The sequence below is a fragment of the Embiotoca jacksoni genome, unplaced genomic scaffold (assembly GCF_022577435.1).
Source record: "Embiotoca jacksoni isolate LCO1_2020_lvr unplaced genomic scaffold, fEmbJac1.0.p SCAF_1, whole genome shotgun sequence".
NCBI classification, from domain to species: domain Eukaryota; kingdom Metazoa; phylum Chordata; class Actinopteri; family Embiotocidae; genus Embiotoca; species Embiotoca jacksoni.
Window position 1 is genome coordinate 3,039,702 of NW_027185229.1, and position 20,442 is coordinate 3,060,143.

The window sequence follows — 20,442 nt, forward strand, 5'->3', positions numbered from 1 at the left end:
TGGAAATGTTTGATATAATCATGAGAGATGAAACTATTATGCTGAGGTTCAGTGAGGGAGCAAGAAATCCTAATCCTTCACCCCCGCACATGACGAGATAGTGTGTCCAATCTTTGTCCCCTGATGACCACTTTTTTCAAGTAAAACAGTGGAAACCCTCCAGTTCAGGAGAAATCTTAAGGGAGGAGAGGAGAGGAGAGGAGAGAAGAGGAGGGGAGGAGAGGAGAGGAGAGGAGAGGAGAGGAGAGGAGAGGAGAGGAGAGGAGAGGAGAGGAGAGGAGAGGAGAGGAGAGGAGAGGAGAGGAGTTCATGATTTCACTTGTTATTTTTCCATGTGGTGAACCAGGCTGATGGCAGAAAAAACAGCAAACATTTCTCTCCATGGAGGCAGAATAACTCTTTACATTTGAAAAAGAAATGTCCTGAAAAATTGTCAAAGTTTTGGTAAATAAAAGAGTTTCTCACTTTATTTTGCAGAATAGAAGCAGAGTTCCCCTTTTGGGTCACAGGGGGCGCTGTTGCACTTCATAATGACAGACTGGGCTAATTTAGAGGGTGAAGAACAACTCTCCTCTGCTCTTGTATATTATTACTTTAAAAAGGCAGTTACTTTTTATTTATTCCCTTTTTTCCTTGTGATGCAAGTGTTGCTGCAGTTTCAAGTTCATATTAATTCATACAAAAGAGAGCATAAATTGACTGATAAGACTCAGTGAGATGCAGTGATTTAGAACATGAGTCTATATTCAGCTAAAATACTTAAAGGACAAACTTTAAATAATGATACAAGAAGAATAAAGGTGGTAAAACACTGTTTTTTAATTATAAGCTATTTTTTGTAAATAATTTTGATCATTTTTGTCAAAAATGTCTAAACTACCAAATGAGCTTTCCTAACTCACTTTACTCTGAGACACTTTTGTGTCAGACTGACGTCACCTTTAAAAATACCTGCTGAACATTCCTGTTATCTGTTCATCTTCTGTTCGTTTTCTGAAATGTCTCTGCAGGAGGGAGTTCAGCGGGCCGGTAGCACTTTATACATGATTACATCTGAGATGTCGCCTCGGGGACTTTCATAGATAATTGCACAGAGACAGAAAGATAGGAGCATTAAGTCATTCAGGTAATGATGAGCGTCACATAAAACACAGTCAGATTATCAGGTGTATAAATCAGTCAAACTTATGTTCGTTTTTTTTTTCCGGCTGACAGAAGACAGAGAAGGAAAAACACAGACATGTCAGATTGTGATCAAGATGTGGAATCAAATGAAGGATTATAGTCACATGGTAAAAACAGGACGATGAGACAACACAGTAACATGGATTAAATAGTCCAAAAATTAACCTCAGTTCATGTTTGTCTTTAATGTCACATTTTTTTAAATATAGTTTGTCGAGCAAAAAAAAATCTGATTCAGAACTTGTTCAGATGCTGAGTTTTTGTCAGTTAGAAAGTTAGAACCAGTTAATTCAGTTAGCTCCCTGTTAGCGTGTCACAAACACGACTTAAAAGTTCACAGAGTTCCCTCAAAAGGCCTGTTGGTACCATCTACTTGCATTTCTGCAAATCAACCTTTGTGTTGCAGTTGTGTGTTAAATAAAAGTGGAACAACATAGTTAACAAGCTGCTGTCCTGTATGACGGCTCCGTCCGGCCTCCGTGTGGCTCATGGGAAGAAAAAAAAAGAAAATTCTCTGTGATGCAAAATTTATTTTGCAAGCGCTAAATGATTTTGTGCAGACCGAGAGAAGAGCTCGTCTCATCTCTGGCATCGTCCCCTGCAACGCTTCATATTGTCTCCCAAACAAATCCGTGTCTTTGACCCAGAGACACAAAGGTGTTGAAATGTAAATGAAGAGGTCACACAAAACATGAAATACAAAGGATTAAACACAAGAGTCAAGGTTTTTGTCATCGAAGTGACAAAGTTAAGTCACAGAAGAGATGAAATGAATCTCAGAAGAAAGTCCTCCCGCAGTCTGCAGCACAGATTTACATGTTCAAGTGCAGCACAACTGAACCTCATTGGACAAATATTCATAATATTGCTGCAGAAGTTTTGGACCATAACCCATTTTTAGAAGTTTTTTTTTTTTTACTGACTTCCTTCGGTGGAACATTTCTCCATCTCATCCTCACAGGAGCAACTCAGAACCTTTCGGGTTCCTATAATTTCGTTTTGTGGTAGCTTCTTAGTTCCTACTCCTCAATAGACACTTTCCCCGGTACAATAGGAACTGCGGTGATGTAAGTGTGCAGCGATTGGTCGAACAAAGGAGCACAGGCAGCCGCCATGTTTAAAACACAGTAAAAACACAGCTATCAACGAATAAAACAGCAGAGCGAAGATTTTCAAATGGAGGCACACAATACTGAGAAATGGAGCGACGACAGGGTCCGGGCTTTATTAGATAATAAATACAGAGTGACTTTGATTCGACAAAGAGAAATATTAAAAGTGGCTCGATTTAGTTACAACATTGTGAAACCACTTAAAGATCGGCGGCATTTAAAGTCCTTCACAAATTGTCTGGTAGTTTTTGAGGCATTTATCCACCAGAAGGATTCAGAAAAAATATTCATAAGTCTGTTCATCTCAAATGTAAAGTGACAGTCAAGCAGCAACTCAAGAAAAGACCCATAATAAGCATGCAACTACTAAAAGCCAAGATTTTCCCATCAAGTGACGTGACAGTAAATTATTCATCTCTCATTAGTGTTTTCTGGACCAAAGCATTCAAAATCACAGAAGTTAAAGTGGCACATTAATTCAAAGCAGCTCCTAATCCGTGTGAGTGAGACACTTTGTTCCCGAATGAGATGAAACTGAAAACACCCCATCATTTGAAATTAGAGGATCTCCACATCAAAGGCTCCCTGCTGTGTGTTTAATCACATACAGTAAGTTCTCCCTTCGTGTCCGAGCAGAATGAGGCAAAACACACATGCGATGAGTTGGTCGCCGAGGGCTTCCTGGAAATCTCAGAAATACACAATCTGGATTTTTTTGTTTTTTGTTTTTTTAAGAGAAAAATAAAATAGTTCTCGGGTTGTTTTCATATTCTAGATAATCTAGATCTATTTTCTGTCCACATGTTAATCATAGTTTTGACAGGATGAAGTCTCACTGCAGTGATATCACCAGGAAAAAGAGGAGTTCCTCCCCCAATGAACATCATGTCCTCTGTAGTTTCGTAATTTCTGTACCAGTAACATCTTGTTCTTTGTAATGTTTTGAGTGTGGCAGTGTGTGTGTGTGTGTGTGTGTGTGTGTGTGTGTGTGTGTGTGTGTGTGTGTGTGTGTGTGTGATATTAGTAACTTGAAGCAAAAGGCACAGAGTGAGGCTTGTGTGTTTTTCTTTGTGTCTGTCATCAGAGGCACTCTGTTTAAGCACACACACACACACACACGGAGAAAGACACATTTCCACTGCCACTCTGTGGGCCACACATTCCTCCGACCATGAATATCACAAACAGCAGTGTTGCGCTCCTCGCGGCCGCATCGATGCGCCGGCTGACGACCGCAGAGAGACTTTGTGCAAATAAAAGTGCGGCCGAGCAGGAGGAGGAACAGACAGGGAGGGAGCGAGAGAGAGGCCATTGTTCACGTCTGTGTGTTTGTTTCAGACATGACGGCAGGATGAAGAGCTGAAGAACCTGACTGAACAGTGAGGCGACTCGATCCTCTGTCAAGTTGTGCGTGTGAAAGAAGGAGAAAAGTTGGAGGCAGGCCGGGGAGTTCCGTGTTTTAAGTTTCAAAGGAAGAGTTATAAAAGCAGGAGTGAGTCTGTGTTTGGGGTAAAAGTGAAGGAAAATGAGCCCCCCCCCCCCCCCCCCCCCCCTTCATTTGCGTGCTTCTTTTTTTTTTGCTCTGAGCAGCAACGGGGGGGGGGGGGGGGGGGGTGCTGCGAGGCGGGGAGGGTAATGGTCTCAAGGTGTGGAGAGAGCTCAGCAGGCTGATGGTGTGCAGCTCTGCGGTGTGCAGCTCTGCGCCCTGCAGTGCGTCATTGTCGTGAGTGAGTGTGAGCGTGTGGAAAACACAGGTAGAAAAATCCGCTCACCAGCAAGAGGGGAATAACAGCGTGAAGGAGCTCTGGCCAGAGGAATAGAAAAGTTCATTTTGAACCCGATCATCCTCCAAATATTAATGAAAAACATATTAAAATAAATAAATCATGGTTTCAGGGAGCTGGAAGAAATAAAAACAAGAGGAAAAACAAACAAAAAATAGAGAATTGTAACATGCAAGAGGAATATGAAGCGTGTAAAGCCACAGGGAGGACACGTTGTGTGTGTGTGTGTGGGGGGGGGGGGGGGGGGGGGGGGGGTTAGAGCCCCAGTGGGGGTTTCTTCCAGAGTTCATCCCTCTTGAACGAGGGAAGGAAAGGGAGGAGGAGGAGGAGGAGGAAGAGTTTGTCTCGTATACAAACTCTCCAGACTTCGGGCCGATGCGGTTCGCCTGCAGCCGAGTCTCACTTCGGTGTGACTGAAGTACCCGGTGAGGTCCGGGAGGGAGGAGAACCGAATCCATCTGAAACCGAAGACATAGAAATCTACTCGATAGAAGCAACACGCCGAAACCAAACAGAGACAGAGAGAGAAATAAAACTTTGGATGTAAAGGCATAATGATGTGTGGATTGAAACTAACTGCAAACATTCAAATAATTCATGAATTGACCCAATCAGAGCGCAGCCACAGTGGACAGATTTATCATGACGTCATTAAAAGTCCAATTTTATGTACTTTCTTTGTCTTCTGTAAAACCTAATTTCACAAATCCATAAAGTACAAATCAATTCTTGACATTGTCTTAGGATGTATTTTTGGAAAGAACAATATTATGAGGTAAAATAGAGACCATGTTTATCAGTCTAAGAGTCTTTCAGTCGGTGCACAACAGATCATCTGTACGTGTAAATGTAACTATGTCAACACACAATGCAGTTGAATATTTATGAAGAATAATGCTTCCAGGTGTAAATGAATAATTAATTAATGGAGCAGCTCTTTTTTAAATTACTCGAGAAATAATGCTTATAAATAAAAAAAAAATAACTAAGGAAAATCAACTCAGAGTTTTGCCTCTATTTCAAATCAAAGTTGAACCAAATTACAAAGTTGTCTCCCGGTAACTTGAAAAAAAAATTATAATGATGGAGCATTATCATCTCTCATTTCTCTGCTTATTAATTTATTGTCAGAGGTTTGAATTTCGTTTTACAAACCTTTGGTATTAATGATAAAAACAATTAAGTAACAGGAAATATGCAATAAAAAAAAAACATCATAAAATACTTGCAGAAGTGAGTGAGTAAGCAGATGTGTTGTTGTGGGCACTTTCATCTGTCCCTGTAGCGAAATCACTGCAGGATAAATGATCCAAACCCTCAAATGAATGTTCTCTCAGGGTTTTTTGTTCTGCTTCAAACAGACTCTGAGTTGTGATTTCTACTATTTGTTTCGTGCTGCAGTGAAACAAAAGTTGTTTCAGAAACAAAAAGTCAAAGTTGAAGGATTGTGGAGTGTTTATTTTCATATTGTGAAATATGACAGAGTGAGTTTGAAAAACTTGAAAAAGAAAAAGAGGGAGGGAGGAGAAGCTTTTGGATGTACGGCCAATCAGAAGGCAGGTACACAGCCCCTCAGGTTGTTATGCCCCTCCCCTTTCTTCCTTCCTCCACTCCCACCCTTGTGTTTCTGTGCTGAGAGAGAAGCGTGGAGAGAGTTGGCTGTGACTGTGTGGTGGAGTGTGAGAGGCCCAGAGAGCCAGTGAGAGGGGAGCACAGATCGGTTACAGCAGGGAAAAAAGGGGCGAGGAGGTGATCTGGGAGCAGAGAGGGTGGAAATAGTTCAGGTTGATAGAGCAGAAACAGAGGAGGGAAGTAGTTTGAGGTGAGAAAAGAGCCAGAGAGAAGAAGGGGACTCAGTTTTAGGAGGTAGGACAGGCAGGACAGTGGGGGGTGGGGGGGGGGGGTGGCAGAGACACAGACAGACAGAAAGACAGACAGACAGGGAACACCTGGACCAAGCAGGGCATTAAGTTACCCTGAGATTTCCCCCTCAGAACAATAGCCGAGGAGCATGTTCGACTGTATGGAGGCTCTGGGTCTGGGCCCTCGGCCCCTCTTTGATGTGTCCAGACGAGGCTCCTGCATGCTGGGCAAGGCCACCCCTTACTTCTCCGGGCTGGATCCTTTCGCCTGGGCCGGGACGAGCAGCGTCCAGTGTGAGTACTCAGTCCTGTCCATCAGACTGTAACAGAGCGTGTGTGTGTGTGTGTGTGTGTGTGTGTGTGTGTGTGTGTGTGTGTGTGTGTGTGTGTGTGTGTGTGTGTGTGTGTGTGTGTGTGTGTGTGTGTGTGCGCGCGTGCCCTTGTGTGTGTGTGCTTATCAGAGTCCCGGTTGTGTTATCACGGAGCTCTCTCCACAGGAAGAGTCGGATTCCTTTCGGTCATGTGTGCCCGTTCTCACCCTGCAGTCTGTTTGTTTATGTGCTCAGTGTGCTTTTTGTGAGCCGGAGTGAGTGAGTGAGTGAGTGAGTGAGTGAGTGAGTGAGTGAGTAAAGCTATGGGAGTGTATTTGTACATCGTGGCGTTTGTTTTTCTTTATGAATGACTTCACATGATTGACAGCTCTGTTAAACAATGCGGGGGTGGGTGGGGTGAGCGGGGGAGAGGGGGGAGGGGGGGGTCTTAACCCCAGTTGATGTGTCCGGCATACAACAAGCGTCCAAACAGAAACTGGAAACGGTTGGCTGCGATTCGGCCTGCAAACACAGAGACACAGGTAGTTGCCAAAGATGCAGTCAGAAAAAAGTTGCATCATAATTAATTTGAGCTTAATTCTTCAGAGTGAAAGGACACTAAATGAGCAGCCAGTTGTGAAAAGATCAAATCCCTGTTTCCGGACTCGTGACAGCTCCTCTAAAGACCTCAATAAGACACAGATTGCATCAGATAGTCATCTCATCGCCCTGCAGACAAACACTGCAGAAATAAACGAGGACAAATTCCCCGGTGAAATAAAAAGTGAAATACATCCTCTGATGATTCGCGATCTATCGATGAGCACCTTTAAGTCTATTTATCTCCAGTAATTATTTAGATACCGGCACTCTCAAACACTGTCAGGTCCACAGTCCTCACTAATGATGATGGATGAGCGGTCGGGACGACAAACACCACAGCAGGGCCTGTTTCAACTCGCTGTGGAGCTTTGCCAGATGCCAGCCTGAAAGACAAACGTCCACAAATGTTCATTAATCACATTGTTTTATATTTGGAGTTTGGTTTCTTTTCTTTCTTTCTTTTTAAAGCCATGAAAAGTTGCAGGAAACTGGACGTGTGCAGACGTTTTAGGGCAATTCAGCCTCTTCTGTTAACTTCAATAGAAAACAACATGCAAGGTGTTACTCACCCAAACAGAACTACAGGTATGAGAGGTGATTCTCACCTTTTACCTGAACCGGCCCGTCCACGCGAGGCCGTGCTGCTCAGCTTCAGATTCCACCGTTAAGAACTGGACATGAAAAGTGATTAATTGATGAACTGATTCGTGAATCGAATAATACAAATTTTCCCAAGTTGCAGCTTCTCCAAAGTGACAATTTGTTCCTTTTCTCAGTTTATTTAATTATAAAAATGAATATTTTGAGGTTTTATGGTGTTCAAAGACGTCACTTGAGGATCTTTTCACTTTTTTTTCTGACAACTTACTTTGATGAATTGATTATGAGAGAATAATCGTTCGTTGACACAACTGCATCATTTTTATGCGCTGATTTTTGAACAAACTGTATTTTTTTTCTAAATCTGTTTACAACCTTTATTTCTAGATTTTATATTCTATATTATTTCAGTTGACAAACAGACATTATTTTTAAGCACTTGAATCTTGACTTTAGAAATTTAAATACAATCTTCTTCACCACCTTTCTTTAATTTTCCCTGTCGTGAAAAAAAGAAAAGAAAAAGAAGCCACTTCCTCTTCTTTGACAATGAAAAATTAGGTTATGGTCCCTCGTCAGGATTTTATGACCCGGTGTGACCCGGACAGGATTTTTTTTGTCCACATTGTGTTTCTACATATTTTATCTTTAAATATAAATTGAACAATTGACAAGTTCAGCTTCTCCCGTATTTATTGTTTTCTGTTGGACTTTAAATTCCTGAGATCTTCTGTTTCTTTCTGAGACACACTCTCTCCCGTGTGTGTGTGTGTGTGTGTGTGTGTGTGTGTGTGCGTGCGTGTGTGTGTGTGTGTGTGTGTGTGTGTGTGTGTGTGTGTGTGTGTGTGTGTGTGTGTGTGTGTGTGTGTGTGTGTGTGTGTTGGGGGTCATCTCTTCCTGCGTTTTTGTGTGTGAGGCAGTTCAGCACCTCTTTGCCTTCCTTTGTTTCAGCGTCAGGACGTATTAAAGGGAGTGTCTGTCCTCTCCCTGTCTGTCTGTCTCTCCCTGTCTGTCTGTCCTCTCCCTGTCTGTCTGTCTCTCCCTGTCTGTCTGTCTCTCCCTGTCTGTCTGTCTGTCCTCTCCCTGTCTGTCTGTCTCTCCCTGTCTGTCCGTCTGTCCTCTCCCTGTCTGTCTGTCTGTCCTCTCCCTGTCTGTCTGTCTCTCCCTGTCTGTCTGTCCTCTCCCTGTCTGTCTGTCTCTCCCTGTCTGTCTGTCTGTCCTCTCCCTGTCTGTCTGTCTCTCCCTGTCTGTCTGTCTGTCCTCTCCCTGTCTGTCTGTCTCTCCCTGTCTGTCCGTCTGTCCTCTCCCTGTCTGTCTGTCTCTCCCTGTCTGTCTGTCCTCTCCCTGTCTGTCTGTCTGTCCTCTCCCTGTCTGTCTGTCCTCTCCCTGTCTGTCTGTCTCTCCCTGTCTGTCCGTCTGTCCTCTCCCTGTCTGTCTGTCTCTGTCCTCTGTGACATTTGTTTTTCTCTGCTTTTGAAGATCCCCTCTTCTTCTTCTTTTTACACTCCAGTCGTGCGTGTGCACGTGTGCGCGTGCACGTGTGCGTTCCTCCGGGCGATGCTGATGTGTGTTTACTCTTTGCTCACACATGGATCAACTTACATCGCCTTGTGTTGTGTAACCAGGAGCCTTTAATGATTCAATTACAATCACAAAGGGTCAATTAAGAGCTCAGGCGGTGAGCAGGAGGAGGAAGGCCGGGAGGGCAGCCGAGGAAGACGAGGGCTGAAAGAGGAGCGCAGGCATGAAGTTGGAGTTTGGGATTAAAACCTGCTGTTATGCTCTTTTGTGTCTCGCTGCTTCACGCCTGGAGGGGAAACACTCGTCTCTTCATTCAGTGATAATCTCTCTTTTCTCCGGCGCCCTCTTCTCTTTAAAAAAAAGGTCCTTCAAAGCTGTTTTTGAACAATGGAGCATCATATCATCGCAGAGGAGGAGCACCGAGCACCATGATACATTAGGGAGATGCTGGTGGAGGCAGTCGATGAAGCTTTATGAGACAGAAGAGATTTTAGAGGCTGTATATTTTAAATAGACTCAGATTTACCTTTGCTTTTATTCCCTTGATGTCTTTATGGTCTCTCTGCTGTCCCTTCCTTAACATCGACAAGGGGGAAAAAAAGTTCAATTCAAGTGTTTAGCAGAGATTCTCCATCACTGCATGTTTGACTCTCTTACAGTTTAAAATGAACTAAATTGAAACATCTGCATCAGCTAAAATGATAAAAAAAAAAAACACTACGAGGACATGTTATGTGATGTGTAACATTTCTAAATTCATTACTGTAGGCGATATTATTGTGTGTTTTAGAGCATTTCACGTTGTAAACAAAGACAAAACAAATGTTTTAGAGTGGTGATCAGAAAAAATGAAGGTTTCAGGGTTCATGTTACTTTAATAATAAAAGCTTATTTTTTCTTTTAATTCATCAAAAACAAACAGCATGAAGTCTTTAAACTTTCCATCTCTAATAATTTCACTGATGAGAAGTCACCTGCAGACAGCCATCATCCCTCAGGTCGAATAAATTTAATATAAAACGTGTCATGACAGATTAATTAGTTAATGATGCTTTAATAGAACTGTGATCTGGTTGTTTACTGTAATTAAGCTGCAGGTTGCAGAGAAATCATTCAAACAGTAGATCTGATTCAGCTGAATTTATTCACCGAAACCTTTTTTTAAATGATTATAAGAGGATATTTTTTGTAGGAAAAGCTGCAGGCATCAAACTGCTGGAAACCAACATCTTGGGAGGTTGGAACGAGTCATGCTCAGGCTTGTCTGTGATTGTGGCATCTGGGCTTCGAGCTCCGTCTTCACCGCATCACAGAAACCTCCACAGAGTTCGATGAGTCTGAATTATCTCTCAGGCTGCACTCACACCGTCACATGTTGAGACACTTTTTAATTACGAGCTGCATTACAGAAAACTTTGTAAATTGAACACGTCAAACTCGAAGAGTACACGATACCGCAGTTTAATTAAAGAAGACCAACTTCAAGGTGCATGAAATAAGTGTTAAAAATCACACCCCACCGTCTGATGTGCAGTTTCAGTCCAGAGGTGTAATATTTAAAAAAAAAAAAAAGAAAAAAAAAAAAAAGAAAAGGAGGGGGATATTAAGCTGTCTTTATTGGGTGTTATAAAATAAAAAGAAAGGGACAAAAGGGGACAAAAGGGACAAACTTAGATTTAACAACCTGTCCCTTAAACACCCCCCTCACCCCTCACACACACACACACACACACACACACACACACACACACACACACACACACACACACACACACACACACACACACACACACACACACTCTGCAGACACACACAGTCCTTGACCATGAAAGAATCTATTACATGAGTATTTTTTGTCCAGGTTTTGTCTTAAACGTTGCCTCAGCTGTATTTTTTTTATCTTCACTCTCCTCTGTTGGCTCGTTGCGTCTGACATTGCTTCACAACTCTGTGAGGGTTCACAGGGTTGGGAGATTTTTCCAGGCTTTCTTTTTTTGTAAGGCAGCTTGTGTGTGTGTGTGTGTGTGTGTGTGTGTGTGTGTGTGTGTGTGTGTGTGTGTGTGTGTGTGTGTGTGTGTGTGTGTGTGTGTTTGTGTGTGTTTTTTTTTAAAGTGTGTGCTGCTGTTTTTTATGGAGCCATCTCCTGGACAGTAGCCGGGTTTTCACAGCCTTTCCTTTAAAAGGCGCTGCTAGTGACAGGAAGGGCTCCTCCTCCTGCCAGGGCAGGAAGGCAGGAGAGGACAGAGGGGGGAAGAGGGTTATTAGTGAGGGTTGAGCTCAAGGGGGAGGGAGGAGAGGGGGGGAGGAGGAGGAGGAGGGGGGGGGGGGGGGACTGGTATTGAACTTAGAACAGCTGATGAAAGGGATTGTCACTCAGATCTTCCCCATCTCCTCCCTGCTGTCGTGGTAATTACTCGCTCAGCATATTTGAGGTTGAAACTCACCCTTGCTGTTTATCTACTCCACATACAGTAATGTTCACAAACAGGATCTGAATTTATGCATTAAAATATCCCTTTGAAATGGACTCAATGAAATCTGTTAGCTGTTTAGTACTAAAAAATATTTATCCTGCTGTCCCCCCCCCCCCCCCCTCGCCTCTCTCTCTCTGCTCCTCGCCATGTTTGCAAATGTTGTTGCACTCAAAAGTCAGCCGGACGGCCATCACACGCTGTCCAACTCACCCATGAACTCACGCAGCAGCCCACACACACACACACACACACACACACACACACACACACACACACACACACACACACACACACACACATATTCACATGTGCATGCACATTCCTCAGTACGCCGCTGAACATTTTGTGAGGCGAGAAGTTATGCAAAAGCTCAGTTTGTCATCGAAATTTGTCTTTTGGGGACTGAAGGAGGAAAAACTGTGGAGCTGAACAGCAGTTTTGCTGTCTTAGGAATTTGAATGTGTTTTATTATAACAATCCGAGTCACTATTTATTAGTATATCTCTGAATTCTTATAAAATGAATGAAACAGCTTCATTTTAGTCGTCATTAAACTCTTTGTTTTGATACCACAGTCCGTAGTTTCTGCTCCTCTCTGCTGTGTGCGGCTCCGAGGAGCCCCGAGGCCAAAGTCGAGTTCAATAAGACGTGTGATGTCACCCGGCTGCAGGTCCGACAGGCCGCGTGTCACCGCGTCTGTCCTCACACACACTTCACCCTCTGTGTGTGTGTCTGAACTCTACTGTACATTCAAGCTATAACATTTAAACTGCCGTAGCTGCAGGGCCGGAGGTGTCAGTCACCGTGTTTTCATTCTCACGTACATGAACACAGAGCGACAGATCAGCTCCGCAGTAACACGCTGAGTACTGCAGCACGTGCACGCTGTGCAGCGTGAAGCCGCGTCCTAAATCTGTACTGCACGTCAATTCTACTCACATGTCAGTATGCAGACTAAAAACACTTGATTTTGTTGTTTTATTTTAAAGCAATGCGCAAAGAAAATGGAGGAACCACTTCCAGCTAAAAAACATCAATGTTAATGATGTTAAAATCAAAACAAATCTGCATTTTAAGGATAAAATCGAACTGTTTTTGATGCTGCTGCACTTCGATTGAAGTATTCTTATAATTCCTGTTATGAAAACAGTTAAACAGCTAAATCAGTACATTAAGCTGTGATGCTGCCATATTTTCTTTTGGCCCTTCTTGTCAGTAAATGTTTTCACCGCACCGCTTCTCGGGACTGATATCTTGATCCCTGAGCTCTGACTCGCAGGCATCAGAGCGGATAAGGAAGGTGTCTGCTGTCGGAGCGGCTTCTGTTGTCTAAACAGTGATGTGCTGATCTGACAACAAACACTGAGGAAGCAGGAGGAGGAGGAGGAGGATGAAGATGGAGACAGGAGTGAAGCCACATTAAGAGATAATACAATGTGGTAATGCAGGAGCTTTTCTATCGGTGTGAAATATGACATATGACAGGTGATATTTATAGCTTGGATTGTAGGTGAAGCTCTGATCAAGATGATTCACACCAGTCAGGTCGTCTCTTGTGTGTCCAACAGCGCCGTGCTGACTGATGTTGTGACACACTGAGGGGTGAGTCGTGGGTGAAGAAACAGAGAGAGAGCTATTTTTTTTTTTTCAAGCCGAGGCTGTGAGGCTGAGCTCAGTTCAGGGTGATGACAGCTGCTGACAGGTTTTGGGCTCCTCTCCCTCTTTCTCCACGCCAGGTAGAGTCCCCCCCCCCCTCGCCCCACCTACATCCTCCTCCTCCCTCCAGCCGAGCGTCTCTCACCCTGTCTCCCCCCGTCATGCTCCTTTCTGACTCAGACGCTGTCAGTCACTACCTCTCTCCTGGCGCCAGATGCAGCTTCTCCGTTTCAATGGGAGCTATTTTTTTTTTTTGTCCTCTTGTTCTCTCAGGGACCCTTTTTACATCGTCAGTGTTACTATATAAACAGAAAACAGCGGTCGGGTTACGGTGCCACTCACTCAACCTCCAGCCTCCTGCATCTCGGCCCCAAAAACTGACTTCATGGTACAGTTTATTTCTCAGCCAGCAGCTTTTTGTTTACTCATAAACTTGTGGGGAAAATGATTCTTTCCGTAATACGCTGTGAACGATTTCCCCTCACCTACTGCTCCAGAAGACTGCATACCATTTGCAGCCTTTTGTCGTTAAAGTACAGCAAATTATCATCTTTAAATCTGACATGTATGACCTGATACATCCTCATTTTTTTCTGTCACTAAAGCTGCAACTGATATAAACAATTATTTTCCATTTTAAATCATTTGCAGATGACTTCCTCCATTTATCACCAACTTGTTTGGTTTCTAAAATGTCAGAAAAAAGTAAAATATGTCTCACAGTGTCCTGAGGGTCAACGTGCTGTCTTCTACTTCCATGCTGCATCAACCTGAACCTGCAAAACACAAAGATATTCAATTCAGTTTCTCATAAGACCGAAAAACATTAAATCTGCTCACTCGTTAGAAGCTGGAAGCTTGCGTGCATTTTTTAGGCGTGCAGTCACACAGCACGTAAAACATTATGGACACAAATACTCCTTCATCGTGATGCACTCATGCAGATCATCTTTTTTCTTTGTCTTTCTGTATACATGAATTATTGTATGCATTTTCTTCTTTCGAAATATAATTCATACTTAGTCATAAAAAAGGAGAATGTTTGGAACGAGACAACAGAAACCTGCTGCAGCCGATGTTTGTTTGAAGGAAATATTAAACCTGATGTCAGAACAACAGATCGATGTTTGAAGTTACAGATGAGTAATAGAAGATGAATAATGACAGTAATATTGTTGAAGTTTATTGCACACATGTTAATTAGAGTTTCCATTTCAGAAAGAAACCGTCTCCCCAGCGACTCATAAACACATTTCTATTAAGTAATTACGCACTTAAAGTAAAACAGTAGGTACATGTCAGATATCTCAGGTTTTCAAATTAAAAGCATTGCTGTTTGATAAGATTTACGCCTTCCAAAAAAATTTAAAAACCTTCAACCTCCCAACGTGTACCTGCAACTGTTTTACATTATTTTACTCTTTTTTTTAAAACTCAATCTCTTTAAAATCCGTTTTATTTTCTTATTACTTTACTCTAATAATCGTAATCTATTGAACCGTCCTCCCTGGATTGTAGATTATCTCCGTATTATTTTAATTAATTTAATCTCCCTCAATGATTCTGTTGAGAATAAAGTAAATAAACGATAAGTAGCTTTATTCGTCTGTTTGGTCCATAAAATATCAGGAAACTGCAGCTTAAACTGCCGTCGACAAACCGCTTGTTTTGTCCAACTAACATCCCAAAAAAACAAAAATAAAGTTAGTTTGCTACGGAAGTTTTAAAGAAGCAGGAAGTAAAAACCAGTAAATGATTCACCACATTTTGTGCTGCTTTCTATCAACTAATCGACCGACGTCGGCTGTGATTGAATGAACGTCTGGTGTCATAACTGAACACATTCCTGAGTTTTAAAGCGGCCTGCTGCTCATGTAGTTAGCAGTTGGCCTTCTTCAGTCAAGGTCAAAGTTAAATAGTCGTGATTTTATTTAACCTCTCGGCCACTGGGAAGTTTGTGTCCTCGGACTCACCTCCTTCTCCGCCTTTCTTTCTCTTCTCATTTCTCGCTCTCTGTTTTTATTACATGATTCCTTTGTGCCTTTGCACTCTCTGTTTTTTGAAACCTTACTACTCTTGTTAATGACGAGCTGCGGGTTCAGGTTGGGGTTGCTGGGGTGGGGTGGGGTGGGGGGGGCACATTTGGTTCAGTCCTGTGCTTTCCATTGGAGGTGACAGGAGGGGGCTGTGACTTTGAGTTTTTGACCCCGGGATTCTTTATTTTTATTAGGAATGGATCCGAGGATGGAGCTGTTGATGTGAATGGCTGCCCAAGGTGACTGGATCCCAATAAAGAGGCCGTCACCCGGGCCGGGGGCCTCCTTCCCATCCGAGACACAACCTTTATAGGGCTGCTTATGAGCCCGGGCAACTATTAAACCCCGGCCAGCCTGCACTGAGGAATTTAGGGCCAGGAAACAAGGGAGCGGGGGGGGGGGGGGCAGAGGGAGGTGAAGTTGGGGTGACTGAAGGTGAAAGTTGAAAGGCATGTTCGCAGGAATCTGGTTGTCCTTTAGTCGTCACCTTTAAATGTGTAGCAGGCGCGGCGGCTTTCACTGTTTCTCTCTCCGCTGTGACAGAAGAATCACCACATCTTTAAAAATGAACGTGTCTGATCTCCGTTGTTTCATGAGCTGACTCCGCCTGTGGCCGACACATGGTGGTTATAGAGAGGGACATTTTCTGGAGCGAGACAGCGAGGAGGCAACGGAGGGAGACAGCCGAGTCTCATAAACATCCCACCTCTGTTTGTTCACATGGGGGCTGGAGGTATACGGGCCGGTACGGCTGGACGCCCTTTCAAATAAAAGTGGGAACATGTGCGTGCGCGCACACACACACAAAAATGTAGATGTCAGTCAAAAAGTCAACATCCCCCCCCCCCCTCCCCCCCATCACCAGTAAACGGAGAGGCCAATCAAATCTTAGCTGCCAATCAGCATTTTATCAGCAGGGCCATCTGGCCATCAGCTAATTGCATCTCTTTTAAGTCCCTGTCAATCAGCAGTGCCCCCCCACTCCCCCTTTTCTCTTAAAAATGTCTGCCTTTGAGTTGCCTTCTGCCTCCAAGCCCTGGTGGTGGTGCTGGGGGAGGAGGGGAGGGGGGGGGGGGGGAGGGGGTCGCCTGCCTGTTGACCACTCGCTCCTCAAGAGTTCTTGTATTAATTTTCATCAAAGACTAAAACAAGATGAACTTTTTTTTTCCTTCTTCTTCTTTCTTCCTGCAGCCGTGGAGACGCAGAGCACCAGCTCAGAGGAGATGGTGCCCAGCTCTCCCTCCCCTCCTCCTCCTCCCCGGGTCTACAAGCCCTGCTTCGTGTGCCAGGACAAGTCTTCCGGGTATCACTACGGGGTGAGCTCCTGCGAGGGCTGCAAGGTAAAGTGAAACAGCTGAGGTCAAACCAGAGTGAGAAGCTCATGTTCAAGTGGAGCCTGACAGATGTGCAGAGCTGTGATGCTGAGCTGCCCCCTAGTGGAGCCTTACTAGTACTGCACATCATTGATGTAACAACAACAACAACACCATGAGTCCTGTGTTTAAATAAAATAAAACTACTGTTAAAGTCGATTTAGAACTTAAAATTAAAGAAAAAACAAACATGAAACATGCAAATGTTTGCGTTCGTAGAAAGAGTAAGAGGCTGTTTCCATATTGGATCACAAGTGGCCACTTTTCTGTTCCCACCTGGTATCGGATCTCAGTTTCCCGCTCTGTATGCAAATGAAGACGTGGGCTACGTCACGAAAATAAACAAATAAATAAGCGCAAGAACGGGAACTTGAACCGTCGGAAACCCAACGACTCGGGTCAATAAAAGAGGGCGGGGCTTCTCTTACAGTCTGATGTGTGTCAGAAATTACAAGAGATAAACTAGAAGGAAAAAAAACCTGCTGTAACTTTATGGTAATCCGTCGGATTGAACACAAACTGCATTCATGTTCATTCTTATTCAGAGGACGTCAGCTGAGTAGGCGGTCTTCAAATGTGACCCAGGATGCATTGCGTTTTCACTGCAAAGAAAATACAACTGTCCCAGACCTAATGCAGCCTGAGCAGATCGGATCTCAATGCATCCTTTGATATCCGATGACGCCAGGACACATGGAGATGTGAGCTGGAAACGGGCTTTAATAAGATAATGTTAAAGGAAAGTTTTGGCAATTATGCTTTTTCACTTCTGTACTGAAATATATGAGCACTATCATATTTCTCTGTTATATCAGAAGCATAGCACAAAGACTAGAAACATGTGGAAACATCTGGACTGCTCGCCATCTTCCAGCACCTCTAAAACTCTTTAATAAGCATCTTAGCTGTTTCTCTGTTTAAATCTGAAAATATCATATTTTTAGATTTTAAAATATTTGTTTCTGAAGCGGTGTCTTTGATGTGTTTTAGGGTTTTTTCCGGCGCAGTATCCAGAAGAATATGGTGTACACCTGCCACCGAGACAAGAACTGTCAGATCAACAAGGTGACACGTAACCGCTGCCAGTACTGTCGGCTGCAGAAGTGCTTCGAGGTCGGCATGTCCAAAGAAGGTGAGTGTCACTAATCAGGAAACGGCAGAGGAGGAGTTCTTCTTCTCCCGAACGTTAAACGGACGGCGTTGTTTCCCCGCAGCGGTGCGCAACGACCGGAACAAGAAGAAGAAGGACGTGAAGGAGGAGGTGGTGCTGCCGGAGAACTACGAGCTCACCGGGGAGCTGGAGGAGCTGGTCAACAAAGTTAGCAAAGCACACAAAGAGACCTTCCCGTCTCTGTGCCAGCTGGGAAAATACACCACGGTGAGTTGGTTTGTGGGTTTTTTTCTGACCTCTGAAGATGCTCCGCTGAAGCGTCAGCTCAGCGCTTTGCAGGAAACACAGTCCGGCAGACCAACGTGTCCCTGTTTGTCTCTCCCAGAACTCCAGCGCTGACCACCGGGTGCAGCTGGACTTGGGCCTGTGGGATAAGTTCAGTGAGCTGTCCACTAAGTGCATTATAAAGATTGTGGAGTTTGCCAAGCGGCTACCCGGCTTCACCACGCTCACCATCGCTGACCAGATCACCCTCCTCAAATCTGCATGTCTGGACATCCTGGTACTCGCCCCTTGCTCCTGTTACTACTCCCCCCCTTCACCCCCCCCAACGCTTCCTCATTGGTCACGCTGCTTTAACTATAGATACAGAATTGGGATTTTGACCAGCTGCAATAACAACATTTTATCCTGACCCTTTTTCTCCTGGTGTTTTTCCTGCAGATGCTGAGGATATGCACCCGCTACACCCCCGAGCAGGACACGATGACCTTCTCGGACGGCCTGACCCTCAACCGGACCCAGATGCATAACGCCGGCTTCGGCCCCCTCACGGACCTGGTGTTCGCCTTCGCCGGTCAGCTGCTGCCTTTGGAGATGGACGACACCGAGACGGGGCTCCTCAGCGCCATCTGTCTCATCTGCGGAGGTGAGTGAGCGTCACCGTCTCCACCTGCAGGTGACGCTCTGTTAAAGGAAAAGGAAACTGTGAGCAGGATGTAGAAGCTCCGTCTCGGATCGCTAACTCTTCCTCTCTCAGACCGGATGGACCTCGAGGAGCCGGAGAAGGTAGACAAGCTGCAGGAGCCGCTGCTGGAGGCTCTGAAGATCTACACCCGCCGCCGCCGCCCCAACAAGCCGCACATGTTCCCCCGCATGCTGATGAAAGTCACGGACCTGCGAGGAATCAGCACCAAAGGTCAGCTCAGGTTTTTAAACAGCAGAACCAAAGTTTTCTCAGGATCAAACCTCATCAGCATTCACAGGACTGGAAAAACGGGAAAGTACTGAAAGATTCAATTGTTCGGGCTCTTTTATGTTAAGACAACATTTACAGTACCTTTGTTTTGGTATCAGTAAAAACAAATCCAATATTATGTCGTCAAAAAGATTCAAACAAAACCAAACTCTATTTCGAAGAAGAAGTTGAAAAACATACATTTTTGGGGTTAAAAAATCTGCAACTGCAAGGTCAAATATTTTGGCAAAAAACAAAAAGATCTTGTAGTGCACATCCACTTGTGTAGACTACAATATTATTTCGACTTTTTTTTTGAGGTTTTAAGCGTCGAGGCTCTGAAAGTATTGTGTTGGGGTCAGTGAAATATGGAAGTCCGAACCGAACCACCGACCGCAGACAGGAAGTGAAGTCTGCTCTCTGTAAACGTTGCGCTTCAACACTTCTGCACACAATCCAGCCGTGATTACATTCACCTTCACGATGAAAGTAAGATAAGAATAAACGTAACTTGTAGAGGACATCACGCACGCAAAATATTTATTCATATTGTTATGTCAGAGAGAACATGCCGTCATCCGCATACCTGGAGAACACGGTGAAGTTTTCCTTTCATCAACGAGCCCTTTTTCCGACCTTCTTCCTTCGTCGTCTTGATTCACGCTCACGACTGAATAAATATTCTTGTGTCTGCAGGTGCAGAAAGAGCCATCACGCTGAAGACGGAGATCCCCGGCCCCATGCCGCCGCTGATCCGGGAGATGCTGGAGAACCCCGAGGCCTTCGAGGACAGCAGCGACTCGAGCGACAGCGGCGCCGCCGCCCCCCCCCGCCGACCCTCCCCCCGCCGCCCAAACCATCAAGCAGGAGGAGAAGGCCACGGACGAGTCGGCCTTCGAGGAGGAAGAGGAGGAGGAGGAGGACGACTACTGGGACGAGGAGAAGGAGCGGGGGGCGGACAGTGACGGGGAGCCGTGGGGGGGGGGAGGCGGGGGCGGCGGCGCAGAAGAAAGGCGTGACGGGGAAAACGCAGCGAGACTGAGACGAGACGACGCTGCTTCCTCCGACTGCGACATCACCTCCAGACTCAGGCGCTTCACGCAGCACATAAACTGTTCACACAGACTCAGAGGAAGACGAGTCGGACTCAGAGGAAGACGAGTCGGACTCAGAGGAGGAACCGGAGACGCAAAAGCACTACATTTCAGTGGATGGACGAGGGCACCGGTGTGCGTTCGTCCACTCAAAGAGAGCGACAAGAAAATAAAATGCACTCCTCTGCTATCTATTAAGGGCTATGCTTTGTATAAAATCGATGGTAAAGATACATTGCAGCGACCTGAACTCTACATGGTGTCCGTAATGCCGCAAAAATGTCTTCTCAGAATTACTTTTCTTACGATTCAGAGATATGCTACTTATTTCTTTCATGATGTGTTTTTTTTTCTTTTTTTTCTGAGCATGTACACATTTCTGTTCTGTCTTTTATTTGTGGGACCTCGTGTTTTTTGGGGGTTTTTTGTATATTGTTACTCAGTCCTGCTCTCATTTAACTGGACACTACGACATGTGTGTTT

The 20,442-nt window shown here is 44.6% G+C and overlaps 1 protein-coding gene across 1 annotated transcript in view; it reads left to right on the plus strand.

Annotated features, from left to right (window-relative positions):
- LOC138201921 (retinoic acid receptor gamma-like) overlaps nucleotides 1–20,004 on the plus strand; it is a 35,145-nt gene extending 15,141 nt beyond the window's left edge. Inside the window, 9 exon segments of the mRNA XM_069155518.1 lie at nucleotides 16,336–16,484; nucleotides 17,508–17,649; nucleotides 17,732–17,895; nucleotides 18,014–18,190; nucleotides 18,352–18,556; nucleotides 18,668–18,826; nucleotides 19,562–19,673; nucleotides 19,675–19,845; nucleotides 19,847–20,004. Coding sequence (XP_069011619.1) covers nucleotides 16,336–16,484; nucleotides 17,508–17,649; nucleotides 17,732–17,895; nucleotides 18,014–18,190; nucleotides 18,352–18,556; nucleotides 18,668–18,826; nucleotides 19,562–19,673; nucleotides 19,675–19,845; nucleotides 19,847–19,907 — 1,340 coding nt within the window. The 3' untranslated portion in view covers nucleotides 19,908–20,004.
- Nucleotides 20,005–20,442: the final 438 nt, after the last annotated feature.